This window comes from Andrena cerasifolii, chromosome 2 (genome assembly GCF_050908995.1).
Source record: "Andrena cerasifolii isolate SP2316 chromosome 2, iyAndCera1_principal, whole genome shotgun sequence".
In the NCBI taxonomy this organism is placed as follows: domain Eukaryota; kingdom Metazoa; phylum Arthropoda; class Insecta; order Hymenoptera; family Andrenidae; genus Andrena; species Andrena cerasifolii.
The window spans coordinates 13,595,107-13,616,382 of NC_135119.1; the positions used below are offsets into that span (position 1 = coordinate 13,595,107).

The 21,276-nt window shown below is 35.1% G+C and overlaps 1 protein-coding gene across 6 annotated transcripts; it reads right to left on the reverse strand.

Annotated features, from left to right (window-relative positions):
• Positions 1-2,334: 2,334 nt before the first annotated feature.
• LOC143366459 (uncharacterized) lies at positions 2,335-19,035 on the reverse strand. 6 transcript variants are annotated; one of them, XR_013084739.1, is made up of 14 exons: positions 18,639-19,035; positions 18,188-18,349; positions 17,909-18,106; positions 16,586-16,705; positions 15,999-16,058; positions 14,161-14,272; positions 13,486-13,609; positions 13,263-13,398; positions 11,013-11,069; positions 9,841-9,966; positions 9,503-9,756; positions 9,232-9,419; positions 3,363-8,603; positions 2,335-3,061 (listed from the first exon to the last, which is right to left on the reverse strand). XR_013084739.1 is itself a non-coding variant. In XM_076807557.1 (13 exons), the coding sequence occupies exons 1-13, from the start codon at positions 18,670-18,672 to the stop codon at positions 8,303-8,305; spliced, it is 1,872 nt and encodes a 623-aa protein (XP_076663672.1). In that variant the 5' UTR covers positions 18,673-19,035; the 3' UTR covers positions 2,335-8,302. The 6 variants fall into 6 exon arrangements, 1 of the variants encoding a protein (XP_076663672.1); XR_013084740.1 differs by having other exon boundaries at positions 18,645-19,034; XR_013084741.1 differs by lacking the exon at positions 11,013-11,069.
• Between the last annotated feature and the right edge of the window lie 2,241 nt (positions 19,036-21,276).

Genomic DNA, 21,276 nt, shown 5'->3' on the forward strand with positions numbered 1-21,276 from the left:
ACATTTGGTGTCGGGGTTATGTGGGACTACCCGCAAGAGATTGCGGATTATCCACTAAAAACCCCCTCTGACGCCCTCCAAGGGCAGGCCCCATGGCGGTGCCCGGAACTTGTGACGAAGTACTTCGGGCACCGCTACCATAGAGTGGTGAGGCCCCTCCCGACTACCCACAGGGTAGAAAACCACTGACAAGATCCACAATAGAATCCACACTATAAAAAAAAAAAAAAAAAATCCAAACCACCTTGAAATTAAACGCAGGGCCGGTGTAAAATGCCCGGCACCTATGTGTAAACGCGCGGAACAGATAGTCTAATAAATACGCGGATAAAAAGTATGGACGGACAACACACACACACACATACATAAACACAACGGAATAAATACGCGGGTAAGGTAGCAGATACCCTGCATTTGAACAAACACTCACCGACCTAACCTCCCTCCTTAACTACCGATGCCACGGTTTTTGCGTATTCCGAATTCGAAACCAACTATCAACGTACTTCTATTTAGAGTCCAACATCGCTTCGAGCAGTCAGTAGCATTTCTGCAAGGAGTGTGAGAATAAGTATCTAGACGAGTATTTCATGCGGCCCGTTGGTACTATTTCAAGGCACAAGTTGAAGTTTAAGTGACGTGACAGTGATTTCGTTTTCGTTAACATATGTGCTTCGAGATAAGAATTATGACTGTGCTTTTGGATGTGAATTATTAACAGAATAAGTGGAACTAGCCGCACAGTGGGCCGGATTTAAAATTTGCCGCCTTTTGGGTCTTTTTTTAAGGTATCGGGATGAAATTGAGGCCAAAAAATAGGAAAAAGTTATCGCTTTCTAATGATGTATAATTTAATATTTTTTACATTTATTTATTTTTCAATTTTTTTAACTTATTTGTGATAAAAAATTTAATTCTGTTTATTTGCTACCTTATTTAATGCCCTTTATAGTGGTTTAAGTAAAATTTTGGGGAAATTTTGCGTTTCCATGTTATAAGGAAAAGTCGAATAATAAAGAAAAGTAGCAACAAATCGGTTTGTTTAAATTAAAGACCAGGCTTTTGCGATAAATATCTTCTTTTATTAGTAACTTATATAAACAATTCGTTAAAAAATAATTTTGTACGCAATAAAAGTTTAGTAAGCAAAACTCTCAAGTAGCGCGATGAGAAGAAGTCTCCAGGAAAATCTCCCACTGCTCAATTTGTCATGTGACAATCCTGGAGAAGGAGTGGATACAATCCCTATAAAAAGGGGTCTACCACCCGCGGAAGCTCAGTAATAAGGGCAGAGTTAAGTGAAATAATTACAAATCAACAAATAAGTAAAGTGCAAAAATCACGAGTGCCAATAAAAATGATTAACACTGATTCAAGTGAATGAATACCGATTCACAGGCATACCGCCTCCCGTGCAACTTGGGCATTTTTCTTTTATATTCAATTGAAAATCGGTTATAGAAGATCACGATTCTCGTCAGTCAATAGCGTCACTTACGAGCAGACAGCTTCCCGCTGTGTCGTTGTGTAGTAGACGAAAAACGTGATCTACACGTTTAATTAAACTCTCCAGTCTCTAAATCGTTTAAACGTTTCATGGAGGATGACGGGTTGGGTTCATCTAAGGTCGCACTTATAAGCGGAAAGCCGCCCACGGTGTAGCCGAACAATGGAAGTAAAGCGTGAGCACCGCGGGAATATAAAACCCCAATTAATCAACTCCAAATACTATAAAGTGCCCAATGCCCAAGAATCACCGAGCCGGGCGAAAAAAAAACAACTTTGCGGTCTGGCTTTATTATACAAGTGCGCACAGGCAAATAGTGGCCACCTGTTAGGGATTAATAAACCCCCTACTGTACATAGGGGACACTAAAAGCCCTGAACAACCAGGGATTACCATCTCCGCGGGTGACTGGGCAGTACAGAACGGATCTGACAGCGGAAATCCGAGGAATCCCGGACAAACCCATTTTCCGAGGAGGCTGGTACCCCTTCACCCATAACAAGGTAATTACCACAGAAAAATGTTACGCAATAATTTATCGCTGCTCTGTCGCCCAACTCACATAGATTTCGGCGAGCGAACATACTCAAACCCTTTCGTCCATTCCAGAGCGATAAATCCCAGGACTTGCTGAAAACGCGGAACAAATTTCCCAAATGTGCGTTCCGACTACGGGAAACCCCGAGATTCGCGAAAAATAGAAAGTAGAGGCACAAGACACTCTGCGTAATGTTCCAGTCATAAACATTATAGCAAAATTATTGCACCTTTTAAATTATAAATATTTTTAGGGAGGGATCGTGATAAATGGAAGTGATCGCTCGGTATTTTGCTTCCACAACTGTTTTATATTCTCTTTCGTTTTACATACTTTCTTGCGTATCTATCTCACAAGAAAACGATGTTCTAAGAAATCGATTATTTATATTATGGCTCTCCACGTATTTCCTTACTTCGCGCGGAAAAACCCCGATATTATCACAGTTTACCTTCCGCGTTGAAGTAACTTACAATTAGATACAACACTTTGTTTCCGGCTCCCCTGTCAACATTGCAACCCTAATAAAACGCTACTAACCATAGGTGCAACCAGAACGTTCGCCAAACAGAAACGCAACTGCACTTGCGATTTAGTTGGCTAATTCAATCCGAGCAGTTTTTTCTGCGCATAAGTAATTATAAAAACTGGCACAAATTACAGATCCTTTTTAAGTAAGGAAAAAATGCGGCATTACTTAACATAGTGACATCATCTTGTGACACACCGTTTTCGCAGATACGATAATGCATTTTTAAAATGCTATTGACTTTTTCTCTTTCTTTTTTTAGTGGGACAACTTTGCTTTCTAACGATTTATACAATAATACAATTACAAATGATTAGTGTCTAAAGTATGTAAGCGCATTGAACTACAAGAAGCTGTTGTACTATCCAATCATATCGTCACCAATTTATATAATCACCAGCTCGAACAAAGAGAGTTGTGACAAAAACAAAACCAGATCGGCAGACAATACAAAAATATATCGGGAAAGCGTGCGACGCAGTACCGTCTTTAGGCATGGGCCCACTGGGCAGTCGCCTTGGGCCCCATGATAGCAGGGGCCATAGACATACATAACGCAGTGAATATGCATGCCGAATGCTTCCGAAGCTAACCCGACGTGCCTGTATCTGACTTCTGCCTTTTCCCCTCCAAGCCTACTGTCCCCCTCGCCGATAGTCCCAGTTTCTGCTCCGTCTATACATGTCTATGGCAGGGGCCCTCAAATACAAAACAGTTTGCTACACTGCGTTGCACTGCCCCAGGGCCTACGATGCTGTTAAAACGGCTCTGGTGTGACGGAGAACTACTGGCTGCACCCATATTATGAGGTTGAGTTATAAATAGACCACTTCTAACCAAAATTGTTGCTAACAATGAAAAGTAGAACCACACGTGAGAATATTGTAAAAGACAGTAGATTGAAAAAGTATCTATAATTAAAAGTAGCCGGAATGGGATTAAGTTTTACGGTTAAATTAGCAATCTATTCCCTGATAGCCAGATCTGGGCAGCAGAATCTGATGTCAGATCGGCAGCAGATCCGCAGCATTTAATAGAGAATATAGAAAATTAACACTGACAATGAATGGCATCGGCGTGTTTCCACGCCGAGGGATTCGCATCGTCTGCAGTACGGTTTTGACGTGTTTCCACGCCGATATGTTCGGGATGGTAATCCCTCGGCGTGAAAACATGCCGACGTCACTCACAATGTTAGAGTTAAGTTGAACGAAAAACAAGACGACGGCTCTTTATAGCTCAACCCAATATTATCCACGTGAAACATTTATCTGTGTCAGATACAGACGGACATTGACACTGAAATATCGAAGTGTTCATATTCGAAGTATTTTAAGACGTTGACAATGAACTGTTTCGTTGGTAGGAAGACTACTCGATTACAAGCTTGAAGCGTTAATTTTCGTGTCTGAGGCTTTAAGCTCCCCTTCGATACACTACGTACTTACTAATGGCGTTCAAGTACATTTGTCAGTCCTTGGGTCGGAATTGTAGACATTCAGAATGGAAATTGGGTGTAATTATCGGGGATATTTCTAAACTACTAACATTCGTCACGACCTCAATTAATGTACAAGATATTGGCTTCAAACTGCTGAGTGAATAAAATCCAGTACAATCGTAGTTAATTACGGAAGCCAGCATTTCTTTTAAATATAAACTAAGCGGACGTACATGTATGTGTTTCTCACACTTAACATTACACCCTACAGATAAATAGACGGAAAACACAATAGTGCGACTAGCGTTGAAAGCGCGATATGCTAACGAAAATATATGTAAATGCACAGTTGAAAGCTCGAAAGCCTCGGCTAAACATAATAACAAAGTTCATTCGTACGACACATGAGTAATATTTAGGCCTTAAGTAGGAATCTGTCATCAAGTAAATGGAACTTAAAGTTTTTACGACACAACAGAATTCACATTCATACATTATACATTAAATACTTTAAATAGGTGTATATCTATGTGTACGTATCTGTGTATATTCATAATATAATACGTATATATCCGATAGTTACTCTCTATAATTCATAGAATTTCAAGAATGTGCTTCTACGCAACAAGTGATGTTTTTCATAAATTAAATTTATCTGAAGTCCTTCCACCTTAGAAATCTATTTACCTTCCACTTTTTTCTTTCTTTTTTTTTTAAATATTTCAATATAATATTCACAATACAATGAAGAATAAATAAGATTCCCGAAAGGAACGGAAAATCTTTTTTACATGTTCTACAACTTAAGGGTATAGTCGAAACAAAATCAACTGGCCATTTAAGGTCACTCTACCATATTGAATGACTTCTATCTTTATTCTATGCTAGTTTACCACGATTTAAACGGCCAATGGATTTTATTCCAAATTATATTATTTATTACGAAATATATAAATAATATATATATATATAAATGCTTTACAATTAACGAACAGATAAATAAACAAATAAAAACTTTCAATCGTCGATTAAGTGCCGCTTAACATACAATTAATGACATATTTGAAACTCGTGGATGGCTTTGATACTACTAAAATTTTAAGACTTTTTACGTTATTAACAATATGTATATATTTAGATGTACATATTACTTTCCTACGTGTTTAGATTTATGCTCGAGTCCGATATATAAATGTCACTTAAATATAAAGCTTTCGTATGCTACCCTGTGCTTTAGAATCTATAAAGACGTTGAAATGCGAGGAAGTTGTGTTTACTGTCACACATTAACGAAGTTTAACGATGTTATTGAAACTGTCCAAGAGAATTATCGAAGATTTCAAAATTCACATCCGAACGTTGAAGAGGCAGTGGAATTTCATATTACTTTACACTTTATACTCAGACAATGAGAACTTTACCCTAAAAGATACAAAATGGAGATCACGAAAACGACGATTTTTATTCGAAAACTCGTATTACATTCTAATCCTAATTATCAGTTTTAAGCAAAATCATCTTCGTTTATTAGTATTCTGTTTATCGATATTATTATCGAAAAATGATAGAAGTTGCTATTACAAACACGAGAAGATTAATAACTACCTGTATGATTTACAGGAGAAAAATAATTTCAATGACGATTTTCTTCTCAGAACGAAATAAATGAATTATTTTAGTATTTAAGTAAAACTACCGAATAATTCTATTAACCATTAATTAATATCCAAAATATCTCGTATTTGTCTTTTAGAAAAATTCTCATCTCCTTCGCCCTCGCCAAATTTATTGAACACATTGGCACTTTAACTAATGTTAATTAATTGTACAGTTTTAAAGATATTTGGTTCGTATACTGCCGTCCAAAGGTTTAATCGCGCCCATCTAGATTAAGATAATCTTCGTGACACTACAATAATGTAATATTGAAATTTAAATGTAGACCTCTATAATATGCTTGATCCAATTAAATAATCAATACTTATGATTTACAAAATGCAGAATTCTATGATAGAGTAGGAGAACGAAACACTTAGATACCGAATTGAAGTAAAGCATTTATAAAAATATTTAACACTTTAAATGTGTGAAAGCTGAAAAAGAAAAGAATAAGAAACATCGCATATTCATTGAGAAACTACATTAACAGGCGAGGAATATTCCTTAAACGTATAATTATTATGCAATTAATGCTAAAGGTTCTTAAACGACGTTTAATCGAAGTAGACCTATAAATGGAAAGACCAGCCAAGAGAAAACGCCACGTTTAATACTATTGTAGTGAAGACTAGAAGCACGTGTTATAAACAGATGAATCAAAATTTAATTGGCATAGAAGCATTAAACTTATATAGGATACAAACAGAACAAATGTTGGAAGAACTAAATGGCCACAACATTATAATATGAAAATGCCTGCGGCTTTTAAATTGGCCTGAAAAAACGGTAGGAAAAGCTCCAGTTTTTAATTTGAATTTAGAGCTATTTCTTGCTTCTCAATAACAACTGAGACCGTCATATTTCGAATAGGAACTATTTTAACTGTTCCGAATTACAGTCTAGTTTTCAAAATCAACATTCATAATCCTGCATCGAGCTTGACTCGATGTTGTATTTTTCGTAAATTATAACAAAATAAAATATGAAATTATAACAGTCCTAAACATAAATAATAATCGCAAAGTGATTTCCATGAATAGTGGCAGATTATTAATATTGGCTTGCTGCTAGGACCTGTGCAGATTTTCATATAAAATGCTTATTAACGTGTTGCCCATGTACATTATAATATAGTGCTGTATTTTGTAGCGTAAACTGATAGAGGATTTTACTTTACTAGGAGACATGTAAAGAAAAGTCTGTGCATGAATCATTTTTTACATTAAACAGCACTTTACAAAACGAAGTCTGCACAAGCAATACATACTGCGCCGATTTAACAACTGCTTACGTAAAAATAAAGGAATACATCACCCCATAATAGAAACACCATTCTATCCTACGCGTATTTTAAATTTTCACGCGATCATCCAGATGTGTGTTTGGAACAACCATAGCTTGAATGTCCTCAAGAATACGATCAAACTTTTGGACAGTAGTGTATGTTTATACTTTCTCACTGAATTCAAAAGATGTACTTATTACGTGCTTCGTAAATGGAGTAGATAAATCTGTTTAAAACGACAATATACTCTGAGAAACATGTAATATTTAGTATGATAATAGTGTAACAATGATTTGATCGTTTTTCGACAAATACTGCCAAATGTACTTTCTGCCTGCAATCTCAGGTATCATGTCCTATACCTAAACTGTCTTGCTACGTCGAGGCTTCGTTTAAAGCTTTCAGTGGTTTGCGTATCTATTTTACCTCGGATCCCGTCCGAAAAGATTTGATATTTCAAAGCCTCATTATCGTAATAATATTTAAACTACATAACTATTGCAAAATTATAATTTCTTATTTTACGCAGCTCCTCTGTTTCTGTAGAAGAGAATTTCATGAAATCTACGCGTGTGCGACGTACAATGGGAATGGCACCAGTCTTAGAATCATTGAACCGATTTCTCTCGTATATTAATTTTTCAACGTCGCACTTAATTAACATGAAAGAGTAATAGATCTGATATTAAAGGTACAAAGTGTATATGAAAAAATTCTATAAAATGCGTAAAATTATATCAAATTGGTATTAGATCATGTTGCAAAATTAATTAGCGTAGTAAATCCATGCAAATGCTAGACTATTAACTTGAAAAAGTTGCGTGTAGAAATATAAATTGTAAAAAGTGTTCTTTAAACAGTCGTGTCGCGGTAAAATTTATAAAAGGAACTGGCACATTTGCCAGTCAAAGGATACAATTATTGAGCGATGTATAAATAATTTCGAAGCATCAGTGTACTGAATTTGTTTTGCTTCCTACTGCTAAGAAAGTAATTCGTATTCGAATTAGTTAATTAGAATACGCACTTCGTGCTGTCAGTTTCTCTACATATCATGTTTCGATTACGATCGTAATTTCTTGTTAATCGTAAAAACAATAAGTAACTGTTACATGTCACATTAAATGCGACGTAAAATATAACAAAAGAAAGAAGAATTAAATTATACTGTTCATTAAATAATTGTTGTGCACTTTGTGCGAATATTTAAATCACCATTATCTTTAACTAATTAAAGTAGTTGGTCCACCTCGTATAAAGACAAAGCTGCGTGATCTTGAGAACGCCAACAAAAAATTATGCAATTTTTGCTACCTATTGCATTGAATGCATTAGAAATGGTATTACACATTAGTTGGTGGATCCATGGCACAAATGATAGATTTCATTACGCTAGCAGCAGCCAAGGATGCATAGGGCTGCCATTCTTTTATACGTGAACCATCTTTATAGTCAGAAATACCTCGAATAACGGCGAAACTTTCGCGGCAATTACCCAAAATACTCTCAACCACGGCGTCCATTTCTGCATCGAACGCGAGGGCTCCAAAACGGGCTGAAAATTTCTGCCTCAGCTGATCATCACGTGCAATATGTCTGCCAGATGCTACCGGCGCTAAATGAATTCGAGGGCAACCGTCCATTCTGAAAAAGGAACACGCTGACAAAAGGACAACAACCCAAAGTTCAGAACATAAATGATTGCAATTCGCGTATTAAATGTTGCACGGCAAAGAATTAATAATTTGTATCTCATACGTGATATACAGGGTGTTTCGCTACAGGTCGCAATTATTTTAAGGGGCGATTCTACAGGCCAAAATAAGAGGAAAATATAGAATAAAATTTTTTAATATCACGCTTCGTTTCGAGAAAATTTACTTATTTGCCAACGAAATGGCGGGCATGCAACCGATAGGGAAAGCTCTAGTTGTATACGTGTAGGCTCGTACTCTTAACGTGAAGTTCCACGGCGCGTGACTCGCCGACTGACCGAACCTGGGCGAGCCGAGCCGACTCGACGAACCACGCGCCGTGACACTGCACCTTTAGGGCCTAAGGGCACACTACTAGAGTTTCCCCTATCCGTTGCATGCCTGCCGCTTCATTGGCTTCGAGCATCCCCTTCCGCGCGGCTCGTAGAAAACGCTGTGGATGCTCGCGTCCTCGGACTGCCTATCGGGGCATCGCTGCTCTAAAGCTTGATTTGGGCACCTTCGCTGTACGTCGTACAGTGTACGGGAACTCTAGTGTATATACGAAAGATAATAACCTCTTATTTACTGCGTCCAACGGTGCGGTAGGATGTGCCACTTCTATAACGTCTCTTTCGCCAATAGCCATGTATAACTTATCAGACTCTGGTGGAGGCGCTTTAAAATCATGTTCCGTTTGATGGCTTAGAATATCTAAACCTTCCTTCAGGTACACTTGCCATGGAGGATTTGTCTCATTCTCCGACTGGAAAACCCGAAAGTTCATAAATAATTACATTGTATCCCCACTATATGTTTAAATGTTATTAGCAGACACCACCAACTTACCTGTTCTTTAAAATTAGCAGCGATTTCTTGAAGGCATAAATTTGGTGGACAGTACTCTTTGGTTTCAAAATGGTATTCACGAGTTTCGTTTATCTTTGCACTTTCACAATACACATAAATGTACTTTTTGTTAAGTGGAGTAGGATGTGAAATAACTACATCACCAAGTCGTACATGTTTATTATAATCTGTGTAGTGAGGGACACCGCCTCCAATTCCAATAAGAAAAACGAAATCTACTTTTTGGAATGTGCCTAAATGATATACAGAATAGTTAGGCATGAAGTTTGCATATAAATAAGTTTACTAACAAACAAAGAAAATATTGCAAATATTACCTAATAATCTAGTTGTTGTATTTCCTGCTGCAGTCATTGCTTCTCTCGTATGACCTACAGTTGGCAGTTTTGTGCACACAATTCTGTGTGCACCAATGTTGCCTAATGTATAGACGTTTGATTCTCCTATAACAGAAAATACCTGCGTTTTGCATCATACAAATTTTACACCATTAAGTATTCTGAAGTCTGTGTATGATACATGTGCACTGTGCTACTATTGGCAGACTGGTATCGAACCTGTGTTATATGTGAATAAATTGATTAAAAATCGAACCATTCCATACAGATGCAATTATGTTCAATATCTGTCACCAGATACAGAATTAAATTAATTAAAGACTGTGTGTACCAAGTAATTCATTTTTTTTTAAAGTGATAGATGACGAGCATAACTTAGTTGCATTTACAAATTACAAAACTTATATGCTACTTTATGCAAAAACGTGATTATGAATTCTAAAAGCAATATCAATTTGCATTTTTTTATTCTTATTTTTGAAGAAAAAATTATCACCAATTTACTTAGGTTTCAATTCATAAATACGTATAAATTTAAAATACAAACTATCTAAGTACTTTGTCGTGTTGAACATGTATGGCCTGATATTATTATACTTTTACCAGAAAATTAAGTAAATAAGATATTGATAATAAACAATAATAATAACAAAAAACTAAATATAAATAATTTTCATTTTTTTTTGTTATTAATGAATTTTTTAATTAAAAAAAGGAAACAATTATAAAAGGTTAATACCAGTCACAAAAAAAACAGAAACAGAACAATGTTATGTAAGAAATTTCACACAAACAAAGAGGCACAAAAGACACATGAAAATAAATACACGATTTGTGGATGATTTTGAACCATGCCCGTCCAATATGTATGCGCAATGTATTAAATTCAATTTGCTAATATTGCTGAAAGAGTAAATGTTTAAACATGAGGACATAACATATGAGATGATATTCTGAATATGATCTAATGATATATTCATTGCACGATGATAGAGTATTGTTTCTGCCATGGTAAAAATAATAATGCCCCTTAATAAACATTTTTTGCAGCACAATGGCTCTGCGACGTTTCTTGAATACAAGCAATTGACAAGCTATAACATTAAGATGACATTAAAAGGGAAAAGGAACTATATTACAAGCTACTTTACCAAAACGGCATGTCACTCGCGGTACTCCGTCTGTTGCGTCTGATGAGTTTGCCGTACCTGAAGTTTCATGCTTAGTGAAATATACGGATATTCGAAACATGTTTCGCATTTTTACCGTTGATTCGCATATGATATCAAAATTACCGCAAAATTGTTTATAAAAATGAAAAGAGGGAAGCAAGTTTACGATAGTACAACTAAATTGAAAACTAACGCTGCACCCTTCTATTTAGAATCTAATAATACCTATTATTCAACAAAAAACTTTATAAATCAAGTTTTTTTGTAGGTCTCTGAAATCTCAACTTAGATTTCAACTCGTGACGAAGAAACAATAAAATATCAATATAATAGAAAAATAATACTACAGATACTAATAGTACAAATAATACAACAATTCATAACACTATTTGCAAAACCTATTTATGTTTGAGGCAGTAGTGGTTGATATGTTCAAAGTAGGTTAATGATTTCCTTCATCTCATACAGTGTTATCCACTGGACACTGCCATCAGAAATACTTTATATGCAACTTTGATATTGTGACTATACAAAGCAAGTTACTATATAACTCCGTCCACTTAAAATATGTCCGCAATTCTAAACATTAGGAAAAAATTGAAGATATGTACAGGCTTGCGTGATTTTAAGCAGCACAGAATGTGATACTATCAGTTACTCTATATGTGAAGATATGAAAATTTCACGATGAATTGGATTTTTTTTTAATGGAATTGGTAATTTTCACGGTAATATTCAATATCGCAGTTAATTCTGAGAAAGAAGGTATTAAAAAACATGCGTCCTAAATCGAATAATTTCGGAGATATTCTAGTTTTAATTTAAGACAGTGTCTATAATGCTCTCTTTTGCCCCACAATAGCGACCTCAATTACCAACACCGATGTATAGGCAGGAAATGGAAAATAAATATTCAGCTTGCATTAACGGTGGTTTATAAAATACTATGTGTACGTTACGAAAAGAATTCGAATTCTACGTCAGTAGTTAAGGCCGACCACCATTGCAGTCTAAATGAAGCATCATGAACACCATCTTAAAACTTGAATATGTATCACGGAAATTATTGGCTTTAGCACATATGTATCTTAATACTTCCTTCCTCAGAATTCACGACTCTTATCAAATATTAGTATAAAAAATTGCAGTTATATTGCCATCGCATTTTGCGTCCCTTGGAACCATAAAAGCCTGTATTTCTAGATTCTTCCTAATGTTCAGAACAAAAAACATGTTTTAGGTGGACGGAGACAGTGACCGACTTTGTATAATTCCCAAATAAAATGTTTTGCTCCCTAATGTTATAAACAAATAATCCAGATGATAACATTAGGTAAATCATCCTGTATATGGAATATACAGAGTGGTCCATTTAAATAAGGCCACTTAAATATCTCGTACAGTTGTCCACCAATCGATAGACATAAACTTCACGTTTAACTTTAAGTGCCTGAGTCAAGTATCATTTCAAGGTCATGTCATTACACATATCCAGGGGTTGAAACGGTTACGAGAATACATGTTTCAAACTGTTACATATCGGTTCTGACTGAAACAGTTATGAAGAACCGATATTCTGAATAACTGTTATAAAGAACCGAAGGTTCTGGCTATATCGATTTCGGTTACGGTTCTGCAGAACCGATATTATATCATATTATATGTTTCAAGATTATTTCAGTTCTCATAACTGTTTCGAGATCCGAAACCGATATCATAACTGTTTTCAACCCCTGCACATATCTGAACGTATTTTAACATTAGCAACATGATAACTCCCAATAACATGATGATCTTGAAAACTTCGAAAAGAGTCGGCTTAAAAAAATATATTCAAATTGCATATAAAATATTTTTTGTACCATTACAATTGGGAGAGATATTTAGGTAGCCTTATTTAAATGGACCAACCTGTATATCTAAGACACTTATGTATAACTTTATAATTCTATTACATTATATAAATAGGGTGTCTTTGAGTAACTTCCACATGTAGTAGTGGTTAAAAATTGAATGATACCAAGAAACGGAAATAGACATTTCATTTTACCGATTTTACTCATTATTTTTTATATAGAAATTGATAGTATTAAAGAAAAGAAATGTTCTTAATAATATTTTGTACTCCTTTTGCATAAATGTATATAATCAACGGAGATTTAGTTACACCTCACCTATGGCGGTGCAAAAAACAGGGAAATCAGAAATGTTAAAAAAGACATATCTTACCGACAGTAGTGTAACGAACAAATGTTTCTTTGTTTTCAATCATAGAGTCAACTGCAAGTTTTTCACAATATTGGGCCGTAATAATAGCTATAGTAGGTTGCTTTGCACTTGCCATTGTTGGCATTTGCTTCACGACCTAAGAATACATAAAATAATTTCTTATTAGTTTATCTTAAAATAGTGACAGTTACATAAATAAAGATAACGTTTAAATGAAATTTACTTGAATCTGAGTATCTTGGTGCACAACTCTTGTAAAAGCTCCATGTTCCATTGCTTTTACAACACCCTTCGCTTGTAATTCTTTCAATTTTGTTTCAACAGCAGAAGCATCCCATCCATGTTCTCTATAAGTCAGAATTATCAAAATAATTTAACATTATTTTTCAATAAAAAATACATTTAAAAATCTACAATATATTATCTTATACTATAAAGCAGAAACTGTTTCGTATGTTTATGCGTTTGTCTGTCGCCTAAAAACTTTCGAACTGTAAAGTCGGGGGTCACGAAATGTACCTCGACTCATTATATGCCTGCCCTGATAACCATCTGTCTCCAGTCTGACATCAGATTGGTAGCAAGGTCTGGCTCTGGCATGAGACCGCAGAGTCTGACGTCAGAACCGTAGCAGTCGGCAGAATCTGCTGCGGATCTGCTGCCGATCTGACATCAGGCTCTGCACCTCAGAACGCAGCCATCTGCGGACACAGACGACTACGTTTCCGATGTCAGATTCTGCTGCCCAGATCTGGCTATCAGGGTGGCTAATCCAGATAAATGTAACTATTTTCACCCAAAAAAAAACTAAAAAAAATTTATATTTTATAAAATCAGAATCTAAATTTCGGACGAAGCCGAGTAGTACAGCTAGTTATTAATATAATAGAAATCTTACTTTGCTAAATCAATTACTGTTACTGGATTCGGATAAGCAGATTCGATTAATTCCAATACTTTTTCCAACGTCAGTTCAACCACCTGACCAACCACTGTTTCATCCGTAGATACTGTTAAATAGAAAAATTAGTTACTAAAATATATTTCCTACATGTTTCATACAGTTGCAAACTATATAAATGCTGTGTGATATGAGTTTCATATGTGATTAGCTTTAAAATAATAAGAAATTTCTGGTGAGTAAGTAACTATAATTTGCATATTTGCATGTACTAAATATGTATCTACCATATAACAAATGGTGAAGAAATACTTGTAATTTAGTTGGACACAATTTACACTACTACATAATTCCTTTTGTGGAAGTACATGACACAGAAATCTACATAGCTAAATAGCTGTAAGTAACCATGAGTACAAGGTGATTGTTTTGTACAAATATGTTACTGTTGCATAAAAAAATAGCAATGAAAGGACACTGCATAACTTACACACTGGATAAGCCAGTACTTTATATACACTAAATTATAAACAAATATTCTCAAAGTTAATGTAAAATATATATTTTTTTTCATAAATAGTACAATTTTCTGAAAACTTTGATTTGATTACAATGGTGTAACATGAAACACGAGCATATTTATTTTTTAACATTAAAATGAATTAAATCCAACCAATATTAACATCTTCAGCTACATTAACAAAAATAATACCAATGCATTAGTAGTCATGCACTTATTAAAGTATGATATATATATATAAAATTATATATATATATATATATCACGGAATATTTTTATTAATTAATAAACTATCGACAAAAAGAATAATAAAAATAGGATCATCACAAGTTTCGATTTTAGTTGCTCACTGAAATAAACGTTAAAAATGTAACAGAAATTTATTATTCGTATTATTATGTAATGCAAAAACCAAGGAACGGGCTGTGTTAAGCCAATGTTGTTATGGTTACCACCTTACTATGTGAAGCAGTAAAACCTACATTTACCGGCCAACATAAGAAACATTCTCTTGTATATTCAATTGCTTTCCCTGTCTCTTCACTATACTTCGAACCTTATTTATTTTTTACAAAATACCCCTTACTTTGCATTACTTAAACGAAAGGAAGATTAATGAATCAAATAAATTCACAATAAAATGATGATAAAGTTATATAAGGACGACAACTTTCTAATCAAATGTTTGACCGGTAAATATTAAATTGTTATCTATGTACAGGGTATAGTCCGTTATTGGTGTTACAAGATGATGATTCTCCATAAAAACAATAAGTCGAAAAAGTAGAATAATATTTTTTTACTTAAGACTTAGCAGAATAGCAAAATACAGCAGTATAATATGACTGTGGACAAAATAAATCTTTGTGTAATAATAAGTAAAAATTGTAGAAATATTTTCTTTTCGATCGATATTTCGTTTCCCAGAAAATCGGCTTTGAAAATGAGGCCGACATTAACTCAAGTGGACAAGACTGACGAATTTTCAAAACCAATTGTCTCGGAAACAAAGCCTCATCAGGAAAAAGATTCTTCTACAATTTTAGCTTGTGCTTTTATAACGATTCATTTGACCTGCAGCTATGCCATATTAACTGTTGCATTCTGCCAGTTTCTAACCAGGAGTTTGTTCTTCAAACAAGCTCCAAATCAAAAAATTTATTTCTACATTTTCGATTTATATTTTTATAGAGAACCGCCCCCTGTCCGATTATAACACCAATAACGGACCACCCTGTATATTAGCGTGTGTATTAAAAAATCATACAAACACATTGCGATAAAATAATGTCTGTAATTTTTCATGATTTCCAACCTGATTTCCAAATAATTCTCTTACACGGAGAAAATGTGAACAGTATATGACCAGTATTAGCTGTGAATAACAGACATTACAAATGAAATTTGTATTGTGCAAGATCAATATGAATATACATTGTGTATAGGAGAGTGTATTCATGTAAATGTAAAGATCAGTATAAATGTTAAGTGTGTATTTCCTTTGGTTTCAGTTACAATGTGCACTTAAGACACACTGATCCAATATCTTTCAATAAAGAACCATTAAGTTCAATGAGCCTAATCAAATAAATCTTGATGCTACTCCTTACTTGACAGTCGTTTCATTCAAACAAAAGGAAAGTACATTATAAATACACTAATTTATACCAAACCGATTACCTACTCTAATAATGCTATATTCAAATATAACTCGTTGTTATCAAAATATGAAGCATTAGACGCTAGAATAATTATCACATACAAGGTGTAATATTTTCATTTAAAAGCAACATATTTATTGGGTATTTGATTTTAAATTATTTATGTATCTTCTATCACCGATTAAACAAACAGGGATATTTATTAAATGTAATTATACGAAGGAAAAGATATTTTACTTACACGGCCTAGCTGGAAGATTGATGGGTTCCTCGAGCTGTTTCAATTCAACTTCTATCTTTTTGATGTTAACATACTTATGCAACATTAACGTCATTATTTTCTTTATAAAGCCAATATAATCTGCAAAAACCCATGTGATATTGTTACAATGGTAATTAAATTACAGTAATTATTGGTACACGTAAATAAAATTATGAAATACAATCTTAAACATGTTTTACATGTTCATAATGAGAATGAAATAGTAAAACGACTGGACATGAAATATTACGAAGTGCATGTGGGCTTGAAACATTTATGATCGTATACAGCCAGCATAATAATTGGGATTAACTCTTAAGGGGCCGTCCTTATATTACGTAAGGGTAATTTTGGCGATTTCTTACCCCTCCCTCCCCCAGTATAAGAATTCGTAAGACTTTATATTCCACCCCCCCCCCCCGTCCTTACGTAATATTTTTTACATTGCATTTTTTGAGTTATTAAATTTTTTTTAATGGTTTATATCATTTAACTCGGTTTCGGGTGTGCGATGAAACATTGTTTTTTGAGCCACTCATATTGAAAATTAAGTGAAAAAATATTACATAAGACGCTACCTGACTCCCCCTTGTAAGAAAACGTAAAAAATTCACGGCCCCCTCCCCCCCCCCCCGTCCCAAAGGCCTTACGTAATTTAAGGTCGACCCCTAAAGGATCCTCTAGACGCTGATGCAGGGCTATTTCTGGCGGGGGTGCAGAAGGTGCCGCCGCACCTGGGCGGGCAAACCTAGGGGCGGCCGCAGGCCGTTTATTATATGTAAAATTTGAATTAATAAGAATAATAATCGAACTTCTTTTCCATGATAACTGTTTAAATATATGTATGTATAGATATCAAAGTAAACACTGCATATTAAATTCTTACTTAAAGAATATTGAATTAATAAGGGCGGCAATATTGATTTTGCACGTGAGCGGCCAAAACCCAGGAACAGCCCTGCGCTGATGCATGTTGCAATGAAACACTGATGCATATGATGCAGGTTTCATGACTCTCAAGTCTTGCTCACGCACCTAGCTGATGAGCAAGATGCCAGTTCCGCTTCTGATGCTGGAACATGGAAACTGATCTACAGACGTAGCAACATGTATCATGAAACCTGCGCCATGATGCACGCATCAGTGTTTCACTGCAACATGCATCAGCATCTGGAGGACCCTTTACATATCTATTGAAACAGATTAATAATGTATAATGTTTATAACGTGAGATTAATATAAATGTCCTAAATACAGAAATATTTAAATGAATTGTCAATAAACATGTTTAATAACTCTTACCTCGTGGAAATTCTTGAGGACTAACTAATTCTCTAAAGAATTCTTGTGCCACACTTGGATGTTCAGCCTCTGAAAGTGTGTCTACAAACCAAAACTGTAGAGTCCTAGATTCTTGGGTGTGCTTCCCAGTTTGGGCACTGACCAAGAATACTCTGAACTGCAAGCACAAGTGCGCTGGGTGCACTTCCCCGTTCGCAACTATAAAAAGTTTACAATACTCATTTCGTCGATATCAATAACATGCCAGCATCGTAAATGTTTTATGAAAAATTTATGTACCAGCGACGGCTTGCTTATTAATAACTATTCCTGTATGATCTCCTCCGGCGATATGGATATTGTTTCCATTTCCATTCTCAGTCAGTGGCTTTAAAGCTTGCCTTTCTATTATTAGCGTCGTGGAACTTGTGGTCTTGCATTTTGGAGTCATGACAATGTGTTCTAACAAATGAATTAAGGGAAATGAATAAAATGAAAAGTGGCCAATATTTTATTATTATTATACACAAAGAGTTATTTTCGTAGAATTACAAAGATTGTTTATTATTCTACTTAAACGATCAAGAGTGACAGTTTAAGCATATCTTAAACTCGAGACATGATTATAAAGCTGCCAGCTGTTATCATAGAACATGGCGATTCGTACATTACGAGAAAATGGTAAAATGCGATTTATTAAATGTTTTCTTTTGAAAAAGCATGTATTTAAAAATAACTGCAATTTTCTCACGTTCACCTGTCTTATTGTCACCCATTTCGGACATTGTTCGCTTCCGCTTGTGTTTACGTCGAGATAAGTAAACTTGTTTATTGGAACAGTAGAAAAAACACTGCTGATAAGAAAATACACTGAAGTCTAATGCAAAGGAACGACGAGCACGGACTTGTCTGTTTAACTGACGAACAGTCGCTGACTGCTGCACAGCTTTTTAACCGACTTCTTTACTGTCCCACCACGGATCCGATTGCGCCTGTCAAAATAAGAACTGCATATAACCTCCTTGCTCCGTGCGGGCAACATTTCCTCGTGTGGTGGGCATAATTGAAGGCAACCTTCAGAAGGTAATGCACAGAGGAAAAGCGAACGAGGTTTCTCCACAAAAAGAAATAGGTGAGATCAAGGAATCAACTTGAGCACTACTTACCGCAGAAACGATTATCGATCGAAATGATGATGCATGGCACCGCCCTACTCCATGCTTATATTTAAGTATGACGTGGTGTTGTTTTGGTTACGTCATCGCTGCTTTCGCCAGTTGAACGACATCATAACTGCTAAATTATGACGTATGATAGGTATCACGATTCTATATAGGGTGATTCTTATAAACTGTGCTGTAGGAATAGGGCTGTCATCCGTAAAATCATTAATCTAGGACAGAGAGCATTAAAACCTCGGACGTTTTCGAACGAAACCCGGACACTTTTAACTATTTCTTATGTTAGGTACGATATCCCAAGATTTCTGTAAATTATATACTTTTACCGCAATCAAGAAATAAAGATAAAATATTTATGACTTTTCGAAAACTCGACTTATAGAGGCTTTGTAAGACTTAATTTTTTTACTTGTGAAGCTGTAAAGCAAGACAAATTCCAGTTTTAAGGGCAATTGTTTATTGTATACCTATAATCTAATATACCTACAACTTAACATGTACTACATACATACCTACACATATAAAAATAATTACAAGACACATTTTATGCTCGAAATATTACTCTTTATTACATATAAAAAAAAATTGTAATATGCTTTGTGCTAATCTCTTAGTGTATTGTAAATCAATAGCATTTTCAATTGCGAATAATGCAGAGGAAACATTTTCCTCAATATTTTCAGATCTTTCATCGCGCATGTAATACATATGTAGAAGTAAACTTCGACTTGTAGAGGTCGGAGTTCTAAATTCGAGTTGTAGAGGTGAAATACATAATTTAACATGCAAAATTTAGTTCGAGTTAAGGAAGTTTTATTCCAAGTTGTAGAGGTGTTTACAGCGTAGCGGAAGGGAATGATGAAAATTTTCGACTTATAAAGGTTTTCGTGTTATTGAGGTTCGACTGTACATTTAAAAAATAAGGTGTCGTTCTTTTAATGTAGTTTTATTTCGTACCACTTTCCTCTGAAATGTAGGTACTATATTTTTTCACAATGTACTATATTTTTTATCACATTTGACCATAAAATACTATACCCCCCCCCCCCCCAAAAAAAATGACTACTCTAAATAGACCTAACATCTTACATCAGAGACATCTTAATCAGCCCAATTTTGACTGCCTTACCGATCTAGAAATTAGAGCATGACTGTAGTATCCTCTGTTCATAAATGACGGTCAGTGACAGAACTATTCCTGAAAATAGGATTGGATGCAAACCCTGATAGCAACCTGCCGGCAGTCTGCCAGCAGCAGCCAGCAGATTGGTAGCGGGTTCTGCCAAGAGAGCGCAGAGTCTGCCGGCAGATTTGGTTATCAGCAGTGGCGGATTTAACAATTAAATCCCGTTAGGGCTACGTATATGCAGTTCAAAAAAATAATTTGTAAACAAAAGATTAACAATATTTTTTTATTAATATTTCGGAAACTAATAAATTCCCGAAGCTACAATTTTAGATTTAGGGTCCACGCCCCCCCCCCCCAACCCCTCAAGCCTCGTGTCGATCGGCCATTGGGGCGATTCGGAAGTATATCCATACTTTTTGAAATGTAGAATTACTATCATAAAAGTAAGTGTTCCACTATCCGAAAATTCTCTTATCCGAACGATTAGTTTCCCTATTAATTTGGGTACTAAGGATTCTACTGTATTCAGCCATCACCTGAAAACCTTCAATGCATGCAAAAAATAACATCGTTTTAAAAGAATATACCTTCATAACTTATTTATTTCATTCTCTTCCGTAATGGTGTGTATTATACTCTTGTTATTCTTAATATTTCTAATTTCGTTTTTGCGAGAAGCGTTCCGTAATTTTTATTTTTCTTAATGAATAGTATTGCGGAGGCCTTAGTTTATCCTCTTAAAAAAAAACTCGAGAAGAATCGCAGTAGGAGAACCATAAGAAGTCACGTTCACGAGCAGAATTCCCGAGCGATAAGGAACCATTGTACTGTGACCTGGGGATACAATTACAACAGGCTTTTGTAGTTGTGGAGTTTCGTAAACAACGAACGTCAAACACTTAATGCGGCACTGAAACATCGAACAGAGCAAATCCTGGAGCAAATAAAAATATATTTTCTCCCGAAAACGAAATTTTCAGAGATCTTGGTCAATTGTTATCATAGTCTATTTTTGCTACTGTTTTCTCTACCAATAGTTATTTTCTGAGTATTTTCAATTTCTATTTAACGAGCAGCGA

Excerpts from the sequence above, each read along its gene's own strand:
- LOC143366459 (XM_076807557.1), bottom strand. The coding sequence starts at position 18,672 with ATGTCCGAAATGGGTGACAATAAGACAGGTGAAC. Across the intron at positions 16,706-17,908 it reads TCCTCAAGAATTTCCACGAG|ATTATATTGGCTTTATAAAG; the intron begins GTAAGAGTTATT and ends GGGTTTTTGCAG. Across the intron at positions 9,757-9,840 it reads TACAACAACTAGATTATTAG|GCACATTCCAAAAAGTAGAT; the intron begins GTAATATTTGCA and ends TATATCATTTAG.